The sequence below is a fragment of the Anomaloglossus baeobatrachus genome, chromosome 5 (assembly GCF_048569485.1).
Source record: "Anomaloglossus baeobatrachus isolate aAnoBae1 chromosome 5, aAnoBae1.hap1, whole genome shotgun sequence".
Lineage (NCBI taxonomy): Eukaryota > Metazoa > Chordata > Amphibia > Anura > Aromobatidae > Anomaloglossus > Anomaloglossus baeobatrachus.
This window is the reverse complement of record NC_134357.1, coordinates 146,908,557-146,931,217: the sequence shown is the minus strand read 5'-3', so window position 1 is coordinate 146,931,217 and position 22,661 is coordinate 146,908,557. Positions and strand designations below refer to the sequence as shown.

At 43.2% G+C, this 22,661-nt stretch overlaps 1 protein-coding gene across 3 annotated transcripts in view; it reads left to right on the top strand.

Moving 5' to 3' along the window:
• CDH23 (cadherin related 23) overlaps positions 1 to 22,661 on the top strand; it is a 1,872,161-nt gene that overhangs the window by 1,809,814 nt on the left and 39,686 nt on the right. For all 3 annotated transcript variants that reach the window (XM_075348968.1, XM_075348971.1, XM_075348970.1), the window contains 7 exons: positions 12,348 to 12,445; positions 12,530 to 12,650; positions 14,427 to 14,506; positions 16,401 to 16,441; positions 19,635 to 19,695; positions 20,649 to 20,778; positions 22,024 to 22,146. In XM_075348968.1, coding sequence (XP_075205083.1) covers positions 12,348 to 12,445; positions 12,530 to 12,650; positions 14,427 to 14,506; positions 16,401 to 16,441; positions 19,635 to 19,695; positions 20,649 to 20,778; positions 22,024 to 22,146 — 654 coding nt within the window. The remainder of the gene's footprint in view (positions 1 to 12,347; positions 12,446 to 12,529; positions 12,651 to 14,426; positions 14,507 to 16,400; positions 16,442 to 19,634; positions 19,696 to 20,648; positions 20,779 to 22,023; positions 22,147 to 22,661) is intronic.

Genomic DNA, 22,661 nt, shown 5'->3' with positions numbered 1-22,661 from the left:
CAGCTTCCGGGCACGTGCGCAAGTAGCGGTGAAGTTACTGCTCTTCCTACACACACAATGCATGTATACACTGAACACAGACACACACATATGTCTTCATATACACACAGATACACACACACACACACACACACACACACAGTCCCCAGTAATGCAGTGCACACCCATATATACACTTGTGTACACAAACGACATGTACACACAGCGTGCAACCTTATACACACATATGTACACACAACATACAGCCATATACACACACACATGTACACAGCCATATACACACAAATGTACACAGACGACACATACACACAGCGTACAGCCATATACACACATACCGTATTTTTCTGACTATAAGACGCACCCTGGTTTTAAAATAGGAAAATCAAATTTTAAGCAAAAAATGTGGTCATGACACATTGTTATGGGGTGAGCATCTGCTGCTGACACTGTTATGGGGGTAATGTCCCCGAATTCTCTAACTCAGGTACCCCATCCTGGTAATGATCCTCTTGCCTTGTATATATATGTCCCTCATCCTGGTATAGCCCACATCCTGCTATATACTGCCATCCTGCTATATACTGCCATTCTGGTATGTGCTCCCATCCTGCTATATACCCCATCCTGGCATATGGCTGCATCCTGCTATATACCCCCATCCTGGTATACCCCCATCCTGGTATGTGCTCCCATGGTGCTATATACCCCCATCCTGCTATATACCCCCATCCTGCTATATACCCCAATCCTGCTATATACCCCTATCCTGCTTTGTACCCCCACCCTGCTATATACCCCCACCCTGCTATATACCCCCATCCTGCTATATGCCCCATCCTGGTATATGCCATGATCCTGCTATATAACCCCATCCTGGAATATGGTCGCATCCTCCTATATACCCCTATCCTGCTATATACCCCACCCTGCTATATACCCCCACCCTGCTATATACCCCCACCCTACTATATACCCCCATCCTGCTATATACCCCTATCCTGCTATGTACCCCCACCCTGCTATATACCCCCATCCTGCTATATGCCCCATCCTGGTATATGCCGTCATCCTGCTATATAACCCCATCCTGCTATATGGCCGCATCCTATGGCACAAAAAAAAAAAATCTTTATACTCACCTTTCCTCGCTCCACGCAGCATCGCTCCTCCTCCCGTCACCTTCGGCAGCAGCGCCGCTTACGTGTGTGGAGCCGACCACGCTCCCTGCAGCATCGCGATGTCCTCTTGTCTGTGCTAGCCGCGGCTGCGTGTGGACACGTGCGCACAGCGATGACGTCATCCCTGTGAGCACCGCTAGTCTCCACACACAGCCGCGGCTGGCAGACAGGAGGAGATCGCAGTGCTGCAGGAATCGTTGTCAGTGAGTGTACTGATTCACTGCATCCCGCGCTGATGATGATGCGTGGGGGGCAGTGAATACAGCCGCACATGATCACTCCAGGCTATAGTTGCCAGGGGTGATCATGCGGGCCGGCTGTTTACTATGTGCACATCCTCCGCCCATCATCCCATCCACCTGTCAGTGTCAGTTTCAGTGCTGAGAGATGGGCGGGAGGATGGGCGTGCATATGAAATGAGCGGGCCCCCGTTGTCATGGCAGGCTGCTGCAACCTGCTCATGCCCCCGATGACCCGCTCCACTGCAGCACCCTCATTCCCCGCAGCCCTACATTCAGACTATAAGACGCACCCCCCACTTTCCCCCAAATGTTGCGCCTTATAGTCCGAAAAATACGGTATACACAAATGACACGTACACACAGCATACAACCATATACACACACATGTACACAGATGACAAGTACACAGCGTACAACCATATACACACACACATGTACATAGACATGTACACACAGCATACAGCCATATATACACACATGTACACAGACGACACGTACACACAGCGTAAGTCATATACACACACATGTACACAGATGACACATACACACAGCACACAGCCATATACACACACACATACACAGACGACACGTACACACAGCGTACAGCCATATACACACACATGTACACAGATGACACGTACACACAGCGTACAGCCACATACACAGACAACACGACACACAGCGTACAGCCATATACACACACTTGTACATGGATGACACATACACATAGCGTACAGCCATATACACATATATGTACACAGATGACTCATACACACAGCGTACAGCCATATACACACATTCACAGACGACACGTACACACAGCGTACAGCCATATACACACACACATGAACACAGATGACACGTACACACAGCGTACAGCCACATACACAGACAACACGACACAGCGTACAGCCATATACACACACATGTACATGGATGACACATACACACAGCATACAGCCATATACACACACATGTACATGGATGACACGAACACACAACATACAGCCATATACACACACACAGCACAGCTCAAGAAACACAACACCAGACACCAATATACAGCACACAACAAGAAAGAGACAGTGCACAGGGATGAAAGATGTCTAAATAACGCAACACATACAATACAGAAATGCGGAACGATGACAAACAAAAGATATGTTGGAAAGCGCAAACAGTGTGACACATGTCCACTGCTCCTGTCAGCCCCACTAAGCATAGACAGATGTCTATTTCACCGCACTCCCGATGCGATAGCATCGGGCCTATTTCTAGTATATATACAGTACAGACCAAAAGTTTGGACACACCTTCTCATCTCTAGAGACTTTGTGCAGCAGGTCTTCATGGTAAAATAGCTGCTCGGAAACCACTGCTAAGGACAGGCAACAAGCAGAAGAGACTTGTTTGGGCTAAAGAACATAAGGAATGGACATTAGACCAGTGGAAATCTGTGCTTTGGTCTGATAAGTCCAAATTTGAGATCTTTGGATCCAACCACCGTGTCTTTGTAGAAAAGGGTGAACGGATGGACTCTACATGCCTGGTTTCCACTGTGAAGCATGGAGGAGAAGGCGTGATGGTGTGGGGGTGCTTTGCTGGTGACACTGTTGGAAATGTATTCAAAATTGAAGGCATACAGAACCAGCATGCCTACCACAGCATCTTGCAGTGGCGTGCTATTCCATCCGGTTTGCGTTTTGTTGGACCTTCATATATTTTTAAACAGGACAATGACCCCAAAAACACCTCCAGGCTGTGTAAGGGCTATTTGACTAAGAAGGAGAGTGATGGGGTGCTACGCCAGATGACCTGGTCTCCACAATCACCAGACCTGAACCCAATCGAGATGGTTTGGGGTGAGCTGGACCGTAGAGTGAAGGCAAAAGGGCCAACAAGTGCTAAGCATCTCTGGGAACTCCTTCAAGACTGTTGGAAAACCATTTCCGGTGACTACCTCTTGAAGCTCATCAAGAGAATGCCAAGAGTGTGCAAAGTAGTAATGAAAGCAAAAGGTGGCTACTTTGAAGAACATAGAATATAAGACATATTTTCAGTTGTTTCACAATTTTTTAAGTATTTCATTCCACAAGTTTTAATTCATAGTTTTGATGCCTTCAATGTGAATCTACAATTTTCAGTCATGATAATAAAGAAAACTCATTGAATGAGGAGGTGTGTCCAAACTTTTGGTCTGTACTGTGTGTGTATATATATATATATATATATATATATATATATATATATATATATGTATATGTATAAATAATTCTCAATCCAAATTTTGTTTTATTTGCTTACAGGTACTGGTACAGGGGAGAAAAGAGAGCCATGCATATTGCTATCCCAAGTTTTTTTTTTGAACCGACTGATCACTTAACCAATTGCTACTTCAAATGTCGAACTGGCAAAAATGCACCTCCTGTAATGTATCCTGAGATTGCTTCATCCATCGCCCAAGTACCACACAGCCAAGAGCTAGTGATAAGTGAGCACTAAAATGCTTGAGTACTTACTACTTGAATTGAGCAGGTCAGATGCTCGGATGGGTTCGACTTGAGTACCAAGTATAATGGAAGTCAATGGGAAACTCAAGAATTTTCTTGGAAGACCCTAACAGGAGGACTAGAGAGGCAGGATAATCAATGCATGGAATGCATGGAAACAGCACTCATATGGAATGGGAAAAGCATGAGGAAGACACCTGGATGCACCTCTGACTCCCAGGTTACTGCTGGGAACAATATTGTCAGAGAATTACTCTACTTTTAGGGACTGACAATAAAACATGCAAAACAAAGATAAAGTGGACTTTACAGGAAAAAATGTTAGGAAACATTATTTCCTGTTTAACGACTTGTATATTAGGCAAAATTAAAAACTGAAAAAACCCCACCTCCTCCACCCCTAAATAGCCAGGCCATTTGTCACCGTATTTCCAATCGCCTATGTCTACAGTAGATGACATATTACAAGGCGAAATAAAATTACACCCACCGGTAGTCACCAGTAAATGTAATTTAACAATTTTACTACCTTATCATGGCGTCTGGTGTTTGTGACATGGTCAGACACATCCTGTTTACCTAACAATCTAAGCTCCATGGTACAACTCCTCCAGACAGAGATCAACCACTTTCAGGAGAAAGCAGCAAGTCAGACACCACTGAAGACATTGCAGATCCTGATTTCAATCTTTTAGATGCAGCTGAGGAATAGAAGCCACAGTACCCTTACCAAACAAACGCAAAGATTTGAACATAGACCTTGGTCTCACCAAGCTTCTGGCATCAAGGCTCAAGCAATGGAATTTTTAGATGAAAGCATACAAGTCACAGGTCTGAGGAAGCATTGCTAAGCTTTTTCCAGATTCTTCAGTTGTCAAGATCGACTAAGCTTCTGCAACATTGTGCATTATCTATTCTAGGCTATAGGAATCACCTGTAACCCTAAGGAGTGGTGCCTGTTCATAGATAGTTCATGCAGGAGCCTTAAAGTCTTGCTGTTTCACAGTGGGAGTAGGTATCTGTGTCTTCTTGTGGCTTATTTGGTGTACCTGAAAGAGTAATACACAAGTGTAAAGATGGTGCTAGGTGTCTTGAAGTATGATGAGTACAGCTGGGAGGTTATTGGAAATTTCAAAATGGTGTCATTCCTGATGGGCCTCCAAGGAAATTTTACAAAGTATCCTTGCTATCTTTATCTTTGGGACAGCTGGGACACTCAGGTGCACTGGCCTCAGCAGAGTTTTGTGTGGGGAAGACTGAACAACATAAGTTGTGAGCCACTGGTGGACCCCCTCAAGGTGCTGATGCCACTACTATACATCAAGTTAGGGCTCATAAAACAATTTGTCATGGCTCTCGATAAGGAGTCGATTGCTTTCAGATAACTTCAAGATCTTTTCCCTAATATGTCTGAGGCAAAAGTCAAAGCTGGTATCTTCTTCCGACCACAAATCAAGAAGAACATAGAGTGCAGCAAATTTCCCAAGAAGCTAAATAGGAAGCAGAAAGTAACAGTTTTGTTGCAGAGGTTCACTGCTTCTTAGGCAATCACAAGGAAAAAAACTATGCATAGCTTGTACAGACTCTGATAAAGAATTATGCTGCAATGGGCAGCAGAATGTCACTCAAAGGATATATACTTCATGAACATCTTGATAAATTCAAAGAGAACATGGGAGCTTTTTCAGAGAAGCAAGACGAGCACTTTCACAAGGACGTAATGAACGCCGTTACCGAAGACAGTATGACGAGAACATGATAGTAGAATATATTTGGGGACTGAATCATGAAAGTGAAATAAAACACTGTTGTAAATCCAGAAATACATTCATTTTTGAGCTATTATACACGAAATTGATTGAGTTTCAAAAGAATTGCATATTTAAAGTGAAATGTTGATTTTCTATAAAACACAAGCACAAGTAAAAATGTTGTGTTTTGTCTCAATTAATACAAAACTTGCGTAAGACATTGTCACAAAAGCAAAGGTTATGAGGAAAGTTGATGATTTTTTTTATCACATTGATATGTGAACAGTTGAAATATAACAGAACCTAGGAACAAAAATTGTGGTACATAGTGTTTTCATTGAAGTTTCTAATTCGAAAATGGCAGATTCAACAAACAGAAGACTCATCATAGGAGGGTTTTTTCCACTAACAAAGTACATTTAATTGATATAATATATTTCTACAATTGGATGTGTTAACCTCTTCACGATATATGACATACCATTCCATTACGTATATGTTGTGCCCTTCACTTTGATGCAGACTTGTATGCCGAGTCCAGAACTATTCAGCCATCATCTGCCTCTAACAGCCTCAGGCCTGAAACACACATCCGTGAAAACCACGTCCGTGTAAAACGGGCCGTTTTTCGGGTCCGTTTTCCGTTTTTTAGGTCCGTTTTTATGGTATGTGTGGCCTGCGTATGTATCCCGTATGCTAGCCGTATGTGCGTGTGAAATGTCCGTGTGCGCGTGTGAAACTTAACTGACATGTGTTTGTGTTGTCCGTGTGGAATATCCGTGTGTGAAGCAAAATGTCGTTTACTACCTGTCGGCAGACAGCAGACAGGGTAGCGGGATGAGAATGAACTCGAGTGAACTTCACCTGACTTCATTGTCATGCCGCGGCTCTGTCTGTGCCGTGTACTGATTAGCGGTCACCGGTGAAGGATTCACCGGTGACAGCTAATCCCCCGAGTGACTGAAGTGTCCCCCCCTCTCTCATACTCACCGATTCCCGATCACCGGCGCTGCACGGCATTCACGCTGCTCCAGCGGCTTTTTCTAATTTGAAAAAGCCGGCCGCTCATTAAACAATCTCGTATTACCTGCTTTCCCCGCCCACCGGCGCCTATGATTGGTTGCAGTGAGACACGCCCCCACGCTGAGTGACAGGTGTCTCACTGCACCCAATCACAGCAGCCAGTGGGCGTGTTACTATAAATTGGTGATGAGGGACTTTGTTAGTGTTTTTTATTTCTAATAAATTATTTTTTTGGGTGTGTGTGTGTTTTTTAAATGTCACTTACAGATTAATCATGGAAGGTATCTCGGGGAGACGCCTGACATGATTAATCTAGGATTTAGTGGCAGCTATGGGCTGCCAATAACTCCTTATTACCCCGATTTGCCAACGCACCAGGGCAAATCGGGAAGAGCCGGGTACAGTCCCAGAACTGTCGCATATAATGTATGCGGCAATTCTGGGCGGCTGCTGACTGATATTGTTAGGCTGGGGGGCTCCCCATAACGTGGGGCTCCCCATCCTGAGAATACCAGCCTTCAGCCGTATGGCTTTATCTGGCTGGTATTAAAATGGGGGGGACCGCACGCCGGTTTTTTTTAATTATTTATTTATTTATTTTACTGCACAGTATAGACACGCCCACCGGCTGCTGTGATTGGGTGCAGTGAGACAGCTGTCACTCAGCGTGGTGGGCGTGTGTGACTGCAACCAATCACAGGCGCCGGTGGGCGGGTAAAGCAGGGAATACGAGATTGATTAATGAGCGGCCGGCTTTTTCAAAATAGTAAAAGCCGCCGAAGTTTTTGTAACAGCCGTGCAGCGCCATGCCGGAGATCGGGGAACGGTAAGTATGAGAGAGGGGGGGAACTGACCGACAGACAGCTAGAGGGACAGATAAGACAGAGAGACCGACGGACTGAGGGAGAGAACAAAACAGAAAATGAAAAAAGACCGACATCACATGAAAAAAGCACAAAATGTACAGGGAGCAAACAGAGATGAGTCCGTGTCACTCGGACGTGCGCACAGACCCATTGACTTTCATTGGGTCCGTGCTGCGTGTTGCGTGCAGAAAACGGACATGCTGCCGTGCAAAACGCACACAGGTACGGATCACGGACACGGACAAACGGACATGCATCAAAAACGCACGTAGCGCTTTTATCATACAATAACATTGGTGCACGTTTGGCCGTGTCTCCAGTATACACGGAAACGGACCAAACACGCATGTGTTTCACGGATGTGTGTTTTAGGCCTCAGGTGGAGTGGATGTTAACCTTTTAAATGCTGCTTAATACACTTTATTCTACGCACCCATCTGCACACCCATGATTGTGGGGTGGCGATGTGTTGCCCTGAAAGCCACCATTTAGCTGGTGTTCCTAAGAGCGTGAATTTCACTATACATAGCAGTGCTAATGCATTGCTGTTTATAGCACAAGCGATCTTATGATCGCAGGGTCAAGTCACCTAAGTGGACTAACAAATATAGTAAACAATGAACAAAATTTTAAAAAAAAAAATCTGAAAAAGTAAAAACTATATAAAAGTTGAAATCACCCTTCTTTTGCCCTATAAAGAATACACCAATTAAAATAAATACAAATATTTCATATTGCTGCATTCGGATAAGTTCAATCTGTCAAAATATAAGATAAGTTTGTCTGATCTATAACAGGATAATGAGAAAAAAAATCAAAACACCAGAATTACGTTTTTTGGGCCTGTGCAACTTTGCAATAAAATGCAATAAGTGGCATTCAACATCTTATGTATCCAAAATGGTATAAATAAAAATGTGAGCTCAGAGCACAGAAAATAAGCACCACCCAGCCCCTTATCCTGAAAATGTAAACTGTTATAAGTCTCGGAAATTGCCGTCTGAAGCAAAAATATTATTTTTTTTCTTACAAATATTTCACATTTTTTTTCACTACTTAAAATAAAAAAAAAACTGTATGCTTTTTATGTGTGTAATTGTACTGACCTAAAGAATCATATTGCCTAGTCAATTTTACTGTATAGATAACATGGTTTAAAAAAAAAGTGTGGAATTGCTATCTTTTTTTACAATTTCAACTCACTTGGAATTTTTTCCCCCATTTTCCAGTGGATCACATGATAAAATGTAAAATGCCATTCAAAAGCACACCATGTCAAGCAAAAAATAAGCCCTCATATGGTTATGTGGACAGAAAAAAAAAAAAAAGCTTGAAAGAAGGGGAGGAAAAACCCCCCAGAAAATAGCCAGTTCATGATGGGGATAAAAAAATGTTCCTGTGCTGAGATAATTTTATATGTGCTCCTTCTACATATTGTGTAATGGATGTGTTTGACCATAAAAGAATTGTCTCTTCAGGGAAGACGAAGACAAACTCTAGTGCCACCTATTGGAAGTAGCAATCCTAAAAGTCAAAAGTGGCCCTTTAGCAAGCCTTTTCATATTACTTAGGGTTTATGCCCACACGGATTTGCAGACACAGTGTTTCGAGATGGTTGTCCCTCGTAAGTGTAAAGTATAAGATCTGATCTGGCTGTATGAGAGGCTAAAATGGGGTCTAAAGGGGAATATATTCTCCTTACGGAGACTGATAACCCATTCCAGCATGCCAATAGGTGGCGCTAGATTTCGTCTTCTTTCTCCCTGAAGAGACAAAATTGTGGCTTATCTCCTCACCACTAGCATGCTGAAATGGTGTGTCACTCTCTGCAAGAAGAATATATTCCCCTTTTGGCCATAAAGATACATAGTTGACACATACCACATCTTCTGGTCCGGGAAGGAAGCAAAAGAAGGGTTTTCAGACGTACAACATAGTATCGCAGTTGATTCTTTCTGTGAAGTAATACATTTCCCTGCCTTTTTAAGACATGTTATACCTCATAAAAAGCAGCATTTGCAATCCTGTGCTGCCCTGCCTCTACTTTTTTGCTTTCTCCTCGGCCCAGGAGATGTGGTATGATCAGACCATGTCCCTGTACGGTCAGACATGACCATTACACAATACATAGCAGGGGCACATATAGAAGATTATCACAGCACAGTAATTTTTTTTTATCATATCTAATTGTGAAACTAATTTTTATTCCAATATCTATTAATAAAAATGTCGTTTGTTCCTGGGAAAACCCTTTTATGTACAGCAGATACTGTCTAAGGCCTGTGCCACACATCCGTGCCTCCGGCACGTGTTTGTCATTTTTTACACGTACCGGCGGCACGGAGACACTTTAACCAATGCTACCCTATTGTAGCAGGCACACACACGTAAAACCACACGGAACGTGTGTCCGTGTGCGTTTGTACGTGTGTGCGATTTTCAAAGCGCTGACATGTCCGGTTTTTCGCCGGCAGCACGGGTGTCACACGGCCCGCACCCGCACCACACGGGTGTAGTGTGGATGCGGTCCCGTGTGACACGCGCCGGAGAAAACACACATGTCAGTTAAAAAAAAAAAAAACATTAACTCACCTTCTCCAGCCCTCCTGTCTCTGCCGCTGCTGCCTCTTGCTGCCGACCGCCGCTCATTATTCTCATTGAATATTCACTTCACAGCCTGGCAGCAGCAGCAGCGGGGAGACGGGAGGGCTGGAGACCGAGGATCAGCACCACAGACAGCAGCGCGGACAGCAGGAAGGACCAGGTGAGTATAATAATTACTGATTCTACGTGTGCTATCGCGGATAGCACACGTAGAACACACGTGTCACGCACGTACCAGAGACACGTACTTACCTGCACGCAACACGCAGGGAAAATACGTGTCTCTCGGCACGTGCGTGAAATTCACGTGAGTGTGGCAGAGGCCTAAAACAGATTGCCACATATGACTAAATACAGCCAAAGTTATAGAACCAAAGGAGAAAGTGAGAAATTATGCTTACCTACTTAAGTTGTGTAGTAGGCACAATAAATAAAAGCATGTAAAATTGGAGGAAGGTGCCATTTTAATAGAGTAGTCATCAAGCATCAAATATCATTAGCATCTCAAAAGAATACAATTGGAAAAAAATTAAAAGGACCTTGACCCAAAGAAGAATGAAAACAAGGATTGGGGATCATGGCTTTAATGGATCTTAAATAATAGTTACACTGCATCTTAATTATATGTGAGATGTATAGAGAAATGGTACATACTCAATGATATTTAATACAAATTGTACCAAGTAACCATAAGCTCATGTTGGTGACATATATTTAAATTACAATGTTATGATCTCTCTGCATCTCTCTTACATAAATAAGAAATTGGACAAAGCTGAGGCTGGAAGCGTTCATGCAATAAGATAAGACAGTTGTTTTAAGGATCCAATATCTTATCAGTCTCTCAGGCTCTGATCAGACCTTGATCAGAACAGCATCAGTTTTCTTGCAAGTAGAGAGAAAAAACATTTCTCCACCTCCTCCATTATGCAGACTACACGCAACAACATCGCTAATGAGATATCGCTCGGGTCACGGAATTCGTGACGTACATCCGGCCTTGCTAGCGATGACGTTGCGTGTGACACTTACGAGCGACTGCTAACAATCCCAAATACTCACAAAATCGTTGATTGTTGACACGTCTTTCATTTTCCAAATATCGTTGCTCGTTCTGGATGCAGGTTGTTCGTTGTTCCTTAGGCAGCACACATCGCTACGTGTGACACTCCGGGAACGACGAACAACAGCGTTCCTGCGTCCTCCGGCAACGAGGTGGGAGTGACGTTAATGCGGCTGCTCTCCGCCCCTCCGCTTCTATTGGTGGCCCGCTGTGTGACGTCGCTGTGACACCTCACGAACCTCCCCCTTAAAAAAGAGTTGTTCGCCGGCCACAGCGACGTTGTTAGGAAGGTAAGTTCGTGTGACGCGTACTAGAGATATTGTTCACCACGGGCAGCAATTTACCCATGATGCACGCACGAGGGGGTGAGTGAGATTGCTAGCGACATCGCTAGCGATGTTGCAGCGTTTAAAGCGGCTTTTACAGTGGCAATTTTAAACCAATACTCGAATCAAAATCGGACACGTCAGCAATAATTTTCTTCAGACCACTCAGTCCAAGGAAAAGATAAAACATGTGAATGGCCTTATAGAAAACCATGGATAGCACATGGACTAGCTGTTAAGGGAGTCAGAATCCAGTACAGGCCAAATCCAAAAAAGAAAACAATAAACACCCTAAAAATGAACAGTAAATAAGAGACTATGTTTCCCAAGCAAAGGGTAGAAGTTATGAGGAGCTTTATATCATAAAAATTCAGTCCTAGATTGAGTCCAAAAACCCAACTGATGCAATGAAAATTTTTTAGGAAAAAGAGAAAACCATAAAGATTGCTAAGGTATTCTGTTAGTGTAAAACTTTATATTTTATTGTTCCCATATCGATCACATATATGGCATTTGATACATTTGCAGTTTTAATAACTTTATATTTTAACATTTTAGAAACATGAATCCATGTCTGATATTTTTAACTGGTTAGTGACTTAATTTCTTAATAAAATGTTCTTTCTTGAATTTTAGAAACATTGTCAATAGCAACCAGTTTGTCTTTAATTTTTTATACTGTGATGAAAAAATTAACCTGTGGGTGCTACTGCAACAAAAGGACTTCTTTTAAGAAGTCATTTTGACCCTTTTCGATCAATTTAATATCAATATTTTTCTACAGTTCCATGTGGACAAAAAAGGCAGAGTGAATTTTGCACAAACCGACATGCTGATTCATGTAGTAAACCGTGACACCAACAGGATTCTTGATGTTGAGCGGTAGGTCATTAAGTTGTGTTGTGTCCTATCCACATTATGTGTTTTCTGCCCATTGGATAATGGACATATCATGTTCTCTCTAAGGGTTATACAGATGATTGATGAAAATAAAGAACAGTTGCGTAATCTCTTTCGTAATTACAATGTCATGGATGTCCAACCAGCCACCGCTCCCCGTGCTCCAGAAGACCTATCTGCACTACAGGTACAAACATAATATTATTGCATATTTAATTGGATAGTATTTCTATATTAGTCTTATATTACTGAGATTTTTTTAACATTTTTGCTAAAATAACATCATTATGTACAGTACAGCAAATTCATACTTCACTGTGTCCAAAACTTGCATAAATGCTGCTCAAATGCTTGAAATTGCATTGTGAAGGCTTCTTGCATATCATTATTTATACTTAATCTTCTTTGTCTCTTCTTATTTTTTATTTTCTTCTTCCTCATCTTCTTCTTTCTCATGTTATTCTTCCTCTTCAAATATTTTACTGAATTAAGATACAGTATCATTAATCTGAGCTCAATTACATCCAAGGTCGGACATATCATTGGTGCATCCTGCACAGCTGCACTGGGGCCCAAGTGGTAAGGGGGCCCATTTACAATTCCAAATCAGTTGGAATTTTGCCTAATGATGAGCTATTGAGCTGCAAAGGGCCCAAATATTGTTCTTGTGTAAGGGGGTGTAGGGCTCTGCCCACCCTAGACCAGCAAACCTATCATGGTGTACTGTGACACAATGTATTGGTGAAATATGTGTGCAGCCACTAGATGGCCATGGTGGGCTGGCAGCTCCTCTTGGTACTCGGGGCTGAAGGTCAATAACATGGAGGAGTTCAGCTAACAAAAGGTAGAAGCAGGAGAGTCCCTGAGGAAATTGAGACGTGTAGACGCCCAAGTGAAGCTAATTATTCTGACCCAGTGGGTCAAATCCCAGTGCCTCACATGTGGGGCCCTGGTTAAAGTTGGGCTGTGCTAACCATGTCCCAAGAGGGTGAAGTCTGGACGGCCTGGATGGTGGTCACCCCCTGGCAGATGCCCAACGAACTCCCTTAATAAGCTGAAGGTCAGTGGGCTCCCACGATGGGAGTAGGTCCTGACAAACCGGATACAGAGGAGCGCTGTCCCTAAAGATACCTGTCCTAACTTATAGATGAAAATCCCTGTGGGTGGGATGACAGGATATTCAGAAGACTATTTGAATCTGGCCAACAGAGTGAAGTTGAGAGAGGGGATGAGGGGCTCGGAGGCCTGAGTACCAAAGGAGTGGCTGGCCGGCAAATTAAGAGTGGCTCCAGTTGCTAATGGGAACCACAGTAGAGAACCAGAGCAGATGTCCAAAGGACTGTGTAAAGTATTGTTTATGCCCCTTGAAATGGAAAAGTGATGTGCCTGCCACTGGCGAGATGTTACCAGTAAAGAGATGTTCATGGATAAGAAAAACTGTGTCAGTCTGTGGTGTTTGAGGGCATTGGGACCTGCTACGACAGGCAGCGGCGAAGTGGTCCTGAAGAGAGAACAAGCCCTGGTCTCCGGTCTGCAAATAACTGCCCCACACCACAAGTCCTAGCAACCCTTCCTCTGCACTAGATGGGCAGATGCGGAGCAGAGAACTGATCCAGGGCTGTGCTGCAGCCAAACAGCCGTATCTGCTGTGACGAACACCGCACCCAACGCCCATCTGACACTTGCACAGGGGCCCTTTTCTGTCTTTGTCCGCTAGTGATTACATCACTGTCTGTAGATTAGAAACAACATGACAAGTAATCATGGAGATCCTGCAAGTGTCTTGTGAAGCTAAAAAAATTCACTAGCCAGTGAGATGATTATGTATATCCTGTAGTAGAAAAAATGTAAACAAGTTGGCAAAGGTTTCCATCTTAATAATGCCTCTGTTTGATTTGCAGCACACTTTATCAACCAAGTTACATGGCTTTGCTTTAATCTTTTATTTTTATTGTCTCTGCAGATGGCAATCATTCTATTGGCCATCCTCCTGTTCTTGGCTGCCATGTTGTTTATCTTTATGAACTGGTACTATCGAACAGTGTAAGTACATCCCAGAAATATTCTCCTTCTAAGAGTCTATTGTATTTAATACTGTAATTAATTATTATGTAGTTATCTAGTATTTTTAAATGTATTTATTAGGAACACTTAAAGGAGTCCTAGCTTGTAGTTCTTCCAAGTGGATAACTAATTAATAAGTTAGGTTTTTTTACAGAGGTTCCTCCTGAGTGGCGGTGGCCACTTTCAAGAGATAATCCACTACTCAGACAACCTTTTGTCAATCCATATGTTTGCTCCCAGTAAAATAATATCCTCTATACTCACCTCCAGAGTTGGTGGTGTCAGCACTGGCTCTCTCTGGGATCTCTGCAGCCAATCAGTCCTCACTTCCCTCTCCTCTCTTTTGCACAAATCAAGACATTTGGAGGAAGTGAGAGCACCGACTGCTCTCCAGTTTCCATTGGATGTCAATTATGTCTATAGGAGGGGAGAGTGAAGCCAGCTCTGATTGGCTACAGGGATCCCCTGACATAATGAAGTTACATGAGTTTTGGGAGAGCCAGTTCTGACACCGCTAGAAAAGCAATACCACTGGAGGTAAGTACAGCTTTTAATTATTTAATGGGGGCAAAGCTAGAGATTGAGAAGAGGTTGACCGAGTAGTAGACAAACCCTTTCAGTGTACCGTATGTCTTATTTTGGAGAAAATTGCAGAGGCTAAAGGCCCCGTTACACGCAGCTATATCGCTAGCGATATTGCTTGCAAGCGTACCCGCCCCCGTCGTTTGTGCGTCACGGGCAAATTGCTGCTCATGGCGCACAATATCATTAGGAGGCGTCACATGGACTTACCTGCCGAGCGACGTCGCTGTTGCCGGCAAACCGCCTCCTTTCTAAGGGGGCGGTTTGTGCGGCATCACAGCGTCGTCACTAAGCGTCCGCCCAATAGAAGTGGAGGGGCGGAGATGAACGGCCAAAACATCCCGCCCACCTCCTTCCTTCCGCATTGTCGGCGGCTGCAGGTAAGCTGTAGTTTGTCATTCCCGAGGTGTCACACATAGCGATGTGTGCTGCCTCGGGAACGACGAACAACCTGCGTCCTTTTTGAAAAGGAACGACCTGTCAACGATGGATGATATGGTGAGTATTTTCCATCATTAACCGTCGTTCCTTGGTGTCACACGCAACGATGTCGCTAACGAGGCCGGATGTGCGTCACAAATTCTGTGACCCCAACGACATCTCGTTAGCAATGTCATTGCGTGTAATGGGGCCTTAAAAAGTTGCATCTAAGATCATGTCAAAAGTTGAGAAAATTCTAAATTCAATGAAGAAAAAACACTGAAATACAAGTCTTGGTCACCCTATAAAGATACTTTTAGCCTCATTTAGCAAAGGACAAAGTTTAAAAGGTTGCACACATTAGTACTACAAACGTAAGTCTGTTCAATGCAGGTATGAAAAAAATTAAGTCAGCCAATTTTAACTGCACCAGATTTATAAAGAGGTGTGCACCTTTTGGGATGAATCGTGTATAGTAATGGGAAAATATTAACTATTCATGTCCGGAATATTTGTAACAAATCCGGTATTCTTCACAAATAACGAGCCTAAATGAAGTTAATGGGGAACACGAGCATTTTTCTGTGAAATCCTTATTAAAAATGCTTGTGTTCCCTATTGACTTGCATTAGATTTATTATTTGTGATCAATACCGGAATAGTATTTTGGGATTCATTATGAATAATCCGAACACAAATAGTTACTATTCGCTCATCACTCATCGTGTACTGTACATAGTACATGACTATGCATTGCTTTCAATTTTCTTTAATATTTAGAAATGGTAAAGTCTGTTTCTGTTCGCTGAGAGAATGTGAACTATACAGTGAAACTACTCAGTTATCTTTTCTTTTTTACTGTATTCCACAGACACAAGAGGAAGTTGAAAGCAATAGTGGCTGGATCAACGGGTGAGTTCCACTTATGTTATTAGTATATTATTGATGCTAGGTTCTTTTTCTAGACCTAATATATTTTCCTAATTGAAGCGTCATTGCTTTTTGGTTGCACTCAGCATGCTGTTCTTATACATTCTCCATCTTTATGGCATACAGCCCTACATAACAATATATTGACTTGCACATGTAATCATATATGTCAGTATATACCTTCGTTGAGCACACAGGGAAACCTTAATTTGATAGGCTTAAAACATAAAGCACGAAGAAAATAAACTAGATATAGGGTTGCCATTAGAAGTTAACTTAGATATAAACCCAATTATTAAAATGATAGTTTAATTACATTACAATTAGTCCTTAATAAGTAAATGTGAAAAAAATGTGAAAAAAACATTCCACAAAATAAAAAAGACCAGTTTTCTGTGAGCCCAGCAGCCATTATTACGTCATATCTCATATGCTGGGTCCCTACCTAATAATGCCTCTACCTGGGCTGAAAAAGCCTACAATTTTATGGTCAGACAGGAACCTACTACTAGGTGATTAAAAACCGCCTTAAGCTGATGGGAAGAAGTACTCAGTCAGAAGGCATGACTCCTTAATCAAAAATAAAAAAAATTGATGAAACTTCCCATCAGCTTAAGGTGATTTTTAAATTCCTAGTAGCAGGATCTTGCCCATCCATAAAACTGTAGGCTATTTCAGCCCAAGTAGAGGCATTATTAGGTAGGAACCCAGCATACGGGATACGCCTTGATGCTGGCTGCTGGGCTCACATAAAACTGGCCCTTTTTATGTACTAAGTGTCTAAATTTTAAAACGTATTTCCTTAACAGTAATGCATGTCCATGTTCCTATGTGCAGTGTTTGCATAACTTAGCATTTTAGAATGAAGCTGTTTATTTGTTAGTTTATTTAATGTTTACTATGCACCTGTTCACACTTGTCTGTTAGGAAGAGCCATCAGTTTTCTTATTTTATATAATGAAGTACTGAGGTCTCAAAGCACTAACTATGAAGTTATAGTGTAAACGGAGGTGCAGCCTCAGTCAGATGGGCTGTGCTAGAGAACCGCAATATGCGTGAAGTCATTTCCAGCCACTATCATCACTGCTGGAAGGTATCATGTTTTCTGTAGCTTATGATAACATCAGTTCAGCTACCAAAAAAGCTGCTGGAACGCAAGATGTGTTCCACACTGTAATACCGTTACCTGTGTCCCCGCACTAACTTGCCCCTTTTCAAGTGGAGACAAAGGCACAATTACCTTCCTAGCTGCCCAGCAGTGACTTCCATGTTGCCAGTCCCTGCCGCTTCCTGGGAGTGAGCTTAGTTCATGTGCACTCACCAATTCTTAAAGGGCCAGTGTGCCCTAACCCTGAAGTTCCTCTCAGCCTATGGTTGAGAGGCACTAAATATTTAAGACATCCTCCCCCTATGAGAGGTGCCTGGGCAATGTGGTCTATCCTTAGAGATGAATTGCTAGTTGTCAGGTCCTGTTCCTGTATGCTGTACTTAAGCTGTGGTTGCTCATACGTATCTGTGTCCTAGAAACTACTGTACCTGCTGCACCTATCTGTACCACCCATGCCCGCTGTACCTGTCGAACCTTCCGTACCCACTGTACCTACTGTACCATTCGTGCTTCCTATACTAGTTAAATCTAAACTTGCTACACTCACCAGCCCCTGCCATCCCAGCTGTAGCAGCTATACTTGCCATATCAGCCAAATCCTACATCCCTGCCAGTACCAGCTGCCCAGTCTCCATCAACAATCCTGGCTGCACCATTAACTGTCCTGCCTGCCTCTGTGCCCATACTGGTATTCCCTACCCCTGGGGTCAGCTGTTGCAGTACTGTATCTCCCTAAGTAGCACTTGGTGGCTAACTTCCAGTACAAGTCTACTCTCACCATCAGAGGCTCTAATGAAGACAAGGTAGTCGCATAGTCACGCCTCTCGGGTGAGCGGCCCAGTAGGCCCACTCACGCTAGTACCTGGGAGCATAACATACAGCTTGCTTACAGTAATAATGTGGTTGGTCCCAGCAGCAATCGTAATGGGGTCTCAATTAGTATTAACATATCAGCACTTAAGCATTTCAAGGCAATTTAAAGGACAATAATATTGGGCAAAGAAGATTCCATAAAAATTATCCCACATATCCTGATAGAGAAATGTTTAAATAGAATGGCATTATATCAAAGTTAACAGTAAATTCCCGCATTGAGTCACCATTTTAGTGAATACTCTCACAGTTATTATATATAATGCCCTATGAACATTGCGACATGAATAAATGCACCTTAAGTGGAAGGAAGGAGAGGGAAGGAGTGGGAGAGGGAAAATGGGGTCAAAGAGAAACAAAGAAGAGTAGGAAGGGGCCAATTTTAATAAAGAATATAAATAAATCTACAAGCATAATAAAATGCTTGTACCTTTAAATTACTGGTCATTTTAATGGACTGATACACAAGGAATAATTTTACCTAACTGAACAAGGCATAGACAGAGGGGGGCATACTCATAAACTGTCATCAATTGTGCGGGGGGTCTCCGACTGCTGTGCGGAGTCTTTGGCAGCTGGACTGGCGCTGTGGGATGGGCAGTGAGGACTTCAAATAATGTCACCTGGTGTCAGTGTGTGCGTAGATGGAGCTCTTGTCTCAAGTTCTCATCCGCGCAAGCACTGCCTCCGGCCTATTGATCTCTCAGCAGCAAACTTCAGGAAAATTGCGCCCGGAGGTGGCACTTGCGCAGATGAGATATCGGCTTGCCATTGAGCCAGAGCTCAATATGCCCTGACTCTGTGCGCCATTTCTTTAAAGCCCTCACTGCCCGCTGCCGCTGTTGCAGTCAGAGCCCCAGCAAAGCTGCCCGAGCCCCAGTCTCAGTCGCTGCAGCCCCAGCCCAGCCTACAGTTTCTGGAGGACCCACCGCCCCTGCGCCCGGTGACCCCGCACCACCACCGCTGCCGCCTTCTCCGGTAAGACACCACTGGATTGTAAAATAGACCCTATATTTTTCACCTCTTTTTTGCTCTGAATTTGCGGTGCATCTTATAATCCGATGCGTCTTGTAAACCGAAAAATATGGTAATTAAATAAAGTATCATTTTAATAATTGGGCTTATCCCAATGAAAAAATAAATTCATTCAATAGTAAAGTTTAATGTAATCTTAATCCGATTTTTGTTTTTCAGGAAACAGAGGATTTATGGATATCCTCGATATGCCCAATACCAATAAATACTCTTTTGAAGGGTGAGTTAAAAGGAAATTGCAATTTCTACTAGAGTGAAATTAGAGTCAAAATGAAAAGAATACATTTTTTATGAACATATTTTTTTTAATTTCCTGAGCGCAGTCTATTCTGTACCACTTTACCATTCTTCGCATTGGAGGCCAAGGCTATGTGCACAAGGCATTTTCTTCAGGCAGATTCTGGATGCAATAAATGTTAAAAATAGTGACCATATGCACTGTAATATAAAAACAACATTGCTGTGCACATATTCTGTCTTTTGTAACGTCTTTTCACCACTTCACACTTTGAAAGCTTTGAAGCAGCTAAAGGAAAGCTGCTTCAAAAATGACTAAAAAGAGGACAAAGCTTCAAAACTGTGCAAGTACTCTGCCCTCTATACGACGCCGTGCGCGCATACCACAAAGGATAGTTATTTCACACACAGTGTTTTTGGGAAAATTGCCACAGGAGTTCTTGTCGTGTTTTTTTAAGCCAAAGCCAATAGTGGATTGAAAACTAATGGGAAGTATAAAATGAGAACTTTGGATATGTTTTATATGGATTTTGGAGCAGTTTCTGCTGCAAACTTCACAAGAAAAATAAGAGAATAATAAGAGATGAGAAAGAATAACAGAAATGCTTAAACGTCTATTTGAGTTAGATTATATTTGTACTTAATTGAAAGCACACCTATATCGCACATTTGGTTTTTTTTTCACATAGAAAATGAAGCATAATATCAATTCTTGGGGGGTTTCTGCCTTGAAAACCACTTCAAATTTGACAACCAAATGGTAAAGAAAAAAAAAACCAAAAACCTTTTAAATTGAAAATCAATAAGTTGCCCTTGTAATGGGTGCATACACTTTATAGGGAAGGACACTCTGTGCAGCCCCCCTATACTCCAGCCTCCAGGTCCTCCACGATGAACTCAAAATAACATCACATTTTTTTTCCTTTATATTTCTAGTGCAAATCCTGTATGGTTGGATCCATTCTGCAGAAATTTGGAGTTGGCTGCACAAGCAGAGCATGAAGATGATTTACCTGAGAACTTGAGTGACATTACAGATCTTTGGAACAGCCCAGCAAGAACGCATGTAATTTTAGGGTCTTTGATCTTATATATTTTGGAGATAGGAGGTCTTACAGCTATTCCCTATATACATTTTAGGCTTGTTATCGTATTTCAGATCACTCGTTTTCTTTTCTATACAGTGCAGGAAAACAGCCAATGTAAGGTTGGGGCTACACAGGAAAGAGAACTGTGACATCTGTTGCCCATTAAAAGTTTGATAGGTCACATTGTGTTAGGGCCAGGTGGACGGGCAGACCCAGGAGGTGGATCCACTGGGCCGAACACCTCACTGAAGGCAAGGGGTCCGGTAGCCGGAGCACTACAGGTAGCAGGACAGTCCGTTCCAAGGAGTGGAGTGTAGAAGTCCCTGGGACCACGGAGTCACCGAAGGTAGTCCGGATGACGGAGCTCAGGTTCGGAGGCCGAGATGTTGTCAGGCAGAGTCCGGAACCGATGGAGCGAGAAGACGGGTCAGCACAGGGATCAGAGATGGTATGGACTGACAGGATGGCGGACAGTCACCGTTCGGGGTACGGGAATCGTCATGACCGGATGGCGTGGCAGGAGCGGCTCTAGGAGAGAGATAGGTAAGTATACCAGAAGACACAAGGAGACCTGACTCCTAGCTTAGCAAAACACGAAGAACAGGCCCCGCCCACTTGGAAAGGATCCCCCTATATACCCAGTACCTGATCCTTCAATATCCTGTTGGAGGACACTGGCCCTTTAAGAAAGGGTCAATGACCGCACACGCGCCCTAATGCGCATGCGCGAGGCCCGGGTGCCAGAAGCCAGGGCAGGGAGCAGTGAACAGGAGGCAGGAGAGCCGGGCTGGAGCAAAGCTGCCGACGGACGCCGGGAGCGGGGACCGGGATGCCTGGGGACCACAGGTGATGGGGCCTGGAGGCTGTGGAGTGGGGGACGCCGGACAGAGGAGCCAGGGAGCGAGGCAGGGAAGCCGGGGAGCGTGGCAGGGGAGCCGGAGAGCGTGACAGGGGACCCGGGGAGCGTGACACATTGTGACCCAAAAGTTACTGTGACCAAGATAAGCAAGACACAAGAAGTCCAAACACAACGGATTTTTTGTTTACCTGTTGCAATCACAGTACCCTCAGGGTCACAATATGACCTCATTCATGTGTGTGAGACCTAGCGAATTTTGGTTGTGGAGAGGTGTCATAGCCAAAGTCGCAATGTAGTTCCAGACTAAATTAATCAAATGTAGCAACTATAATTATTTTATTTATAAAATTGTATTCATTTTTAGGGCACTTTTGGTCGTGAACCAACAGCTACGAAACCAGAAGATGACCGTTACCTTCGTGCAGCAATTCAAGAATATGATAATATTGCAAAACTGGGGCAGATTATGCGTGAGGGACCTATAAAGGTGAGAATACATTTCACATATCGTAACAGTTATGTAAATGTACTAAATTTTTTCACGCCATATTAATTTCCCTAGAGAGGATCTTATCAGCAGTTCAAAAACCATTTATCCAGCAGTTGCAGAGACAAGCCCAGCGAAACTTTAAACTAGATAGTCCAATACTCCATTATCAAAAAATGTACATTTAAATCAATATGCAAATGAGACTGAAATGCTTTTGGCTCATGTAGGCTCTTCCCAAACCTCTCCTCGACCCAGCTCTATTTCCCGCCTAGCACTGCCATTTTCTGCTTGACGGACAGTTTCTTTGCTCCATGACATCAAGCAAAGGCGCTATTAGTGAAGCAGAAGAAGGCAGCGCTGAGCGAGGAATAGAGCCGGAGTGACAGGCACTTCAGCCTCCTTTGCAAGGGCCACATGGGCTTATAAGTATCTTGCAGTTTGTTTAATTGAATGTTCTACACTTAAAATAAAGTCTAATTATTAAATTTTAAACAGTTATGTAACTCTGGTTT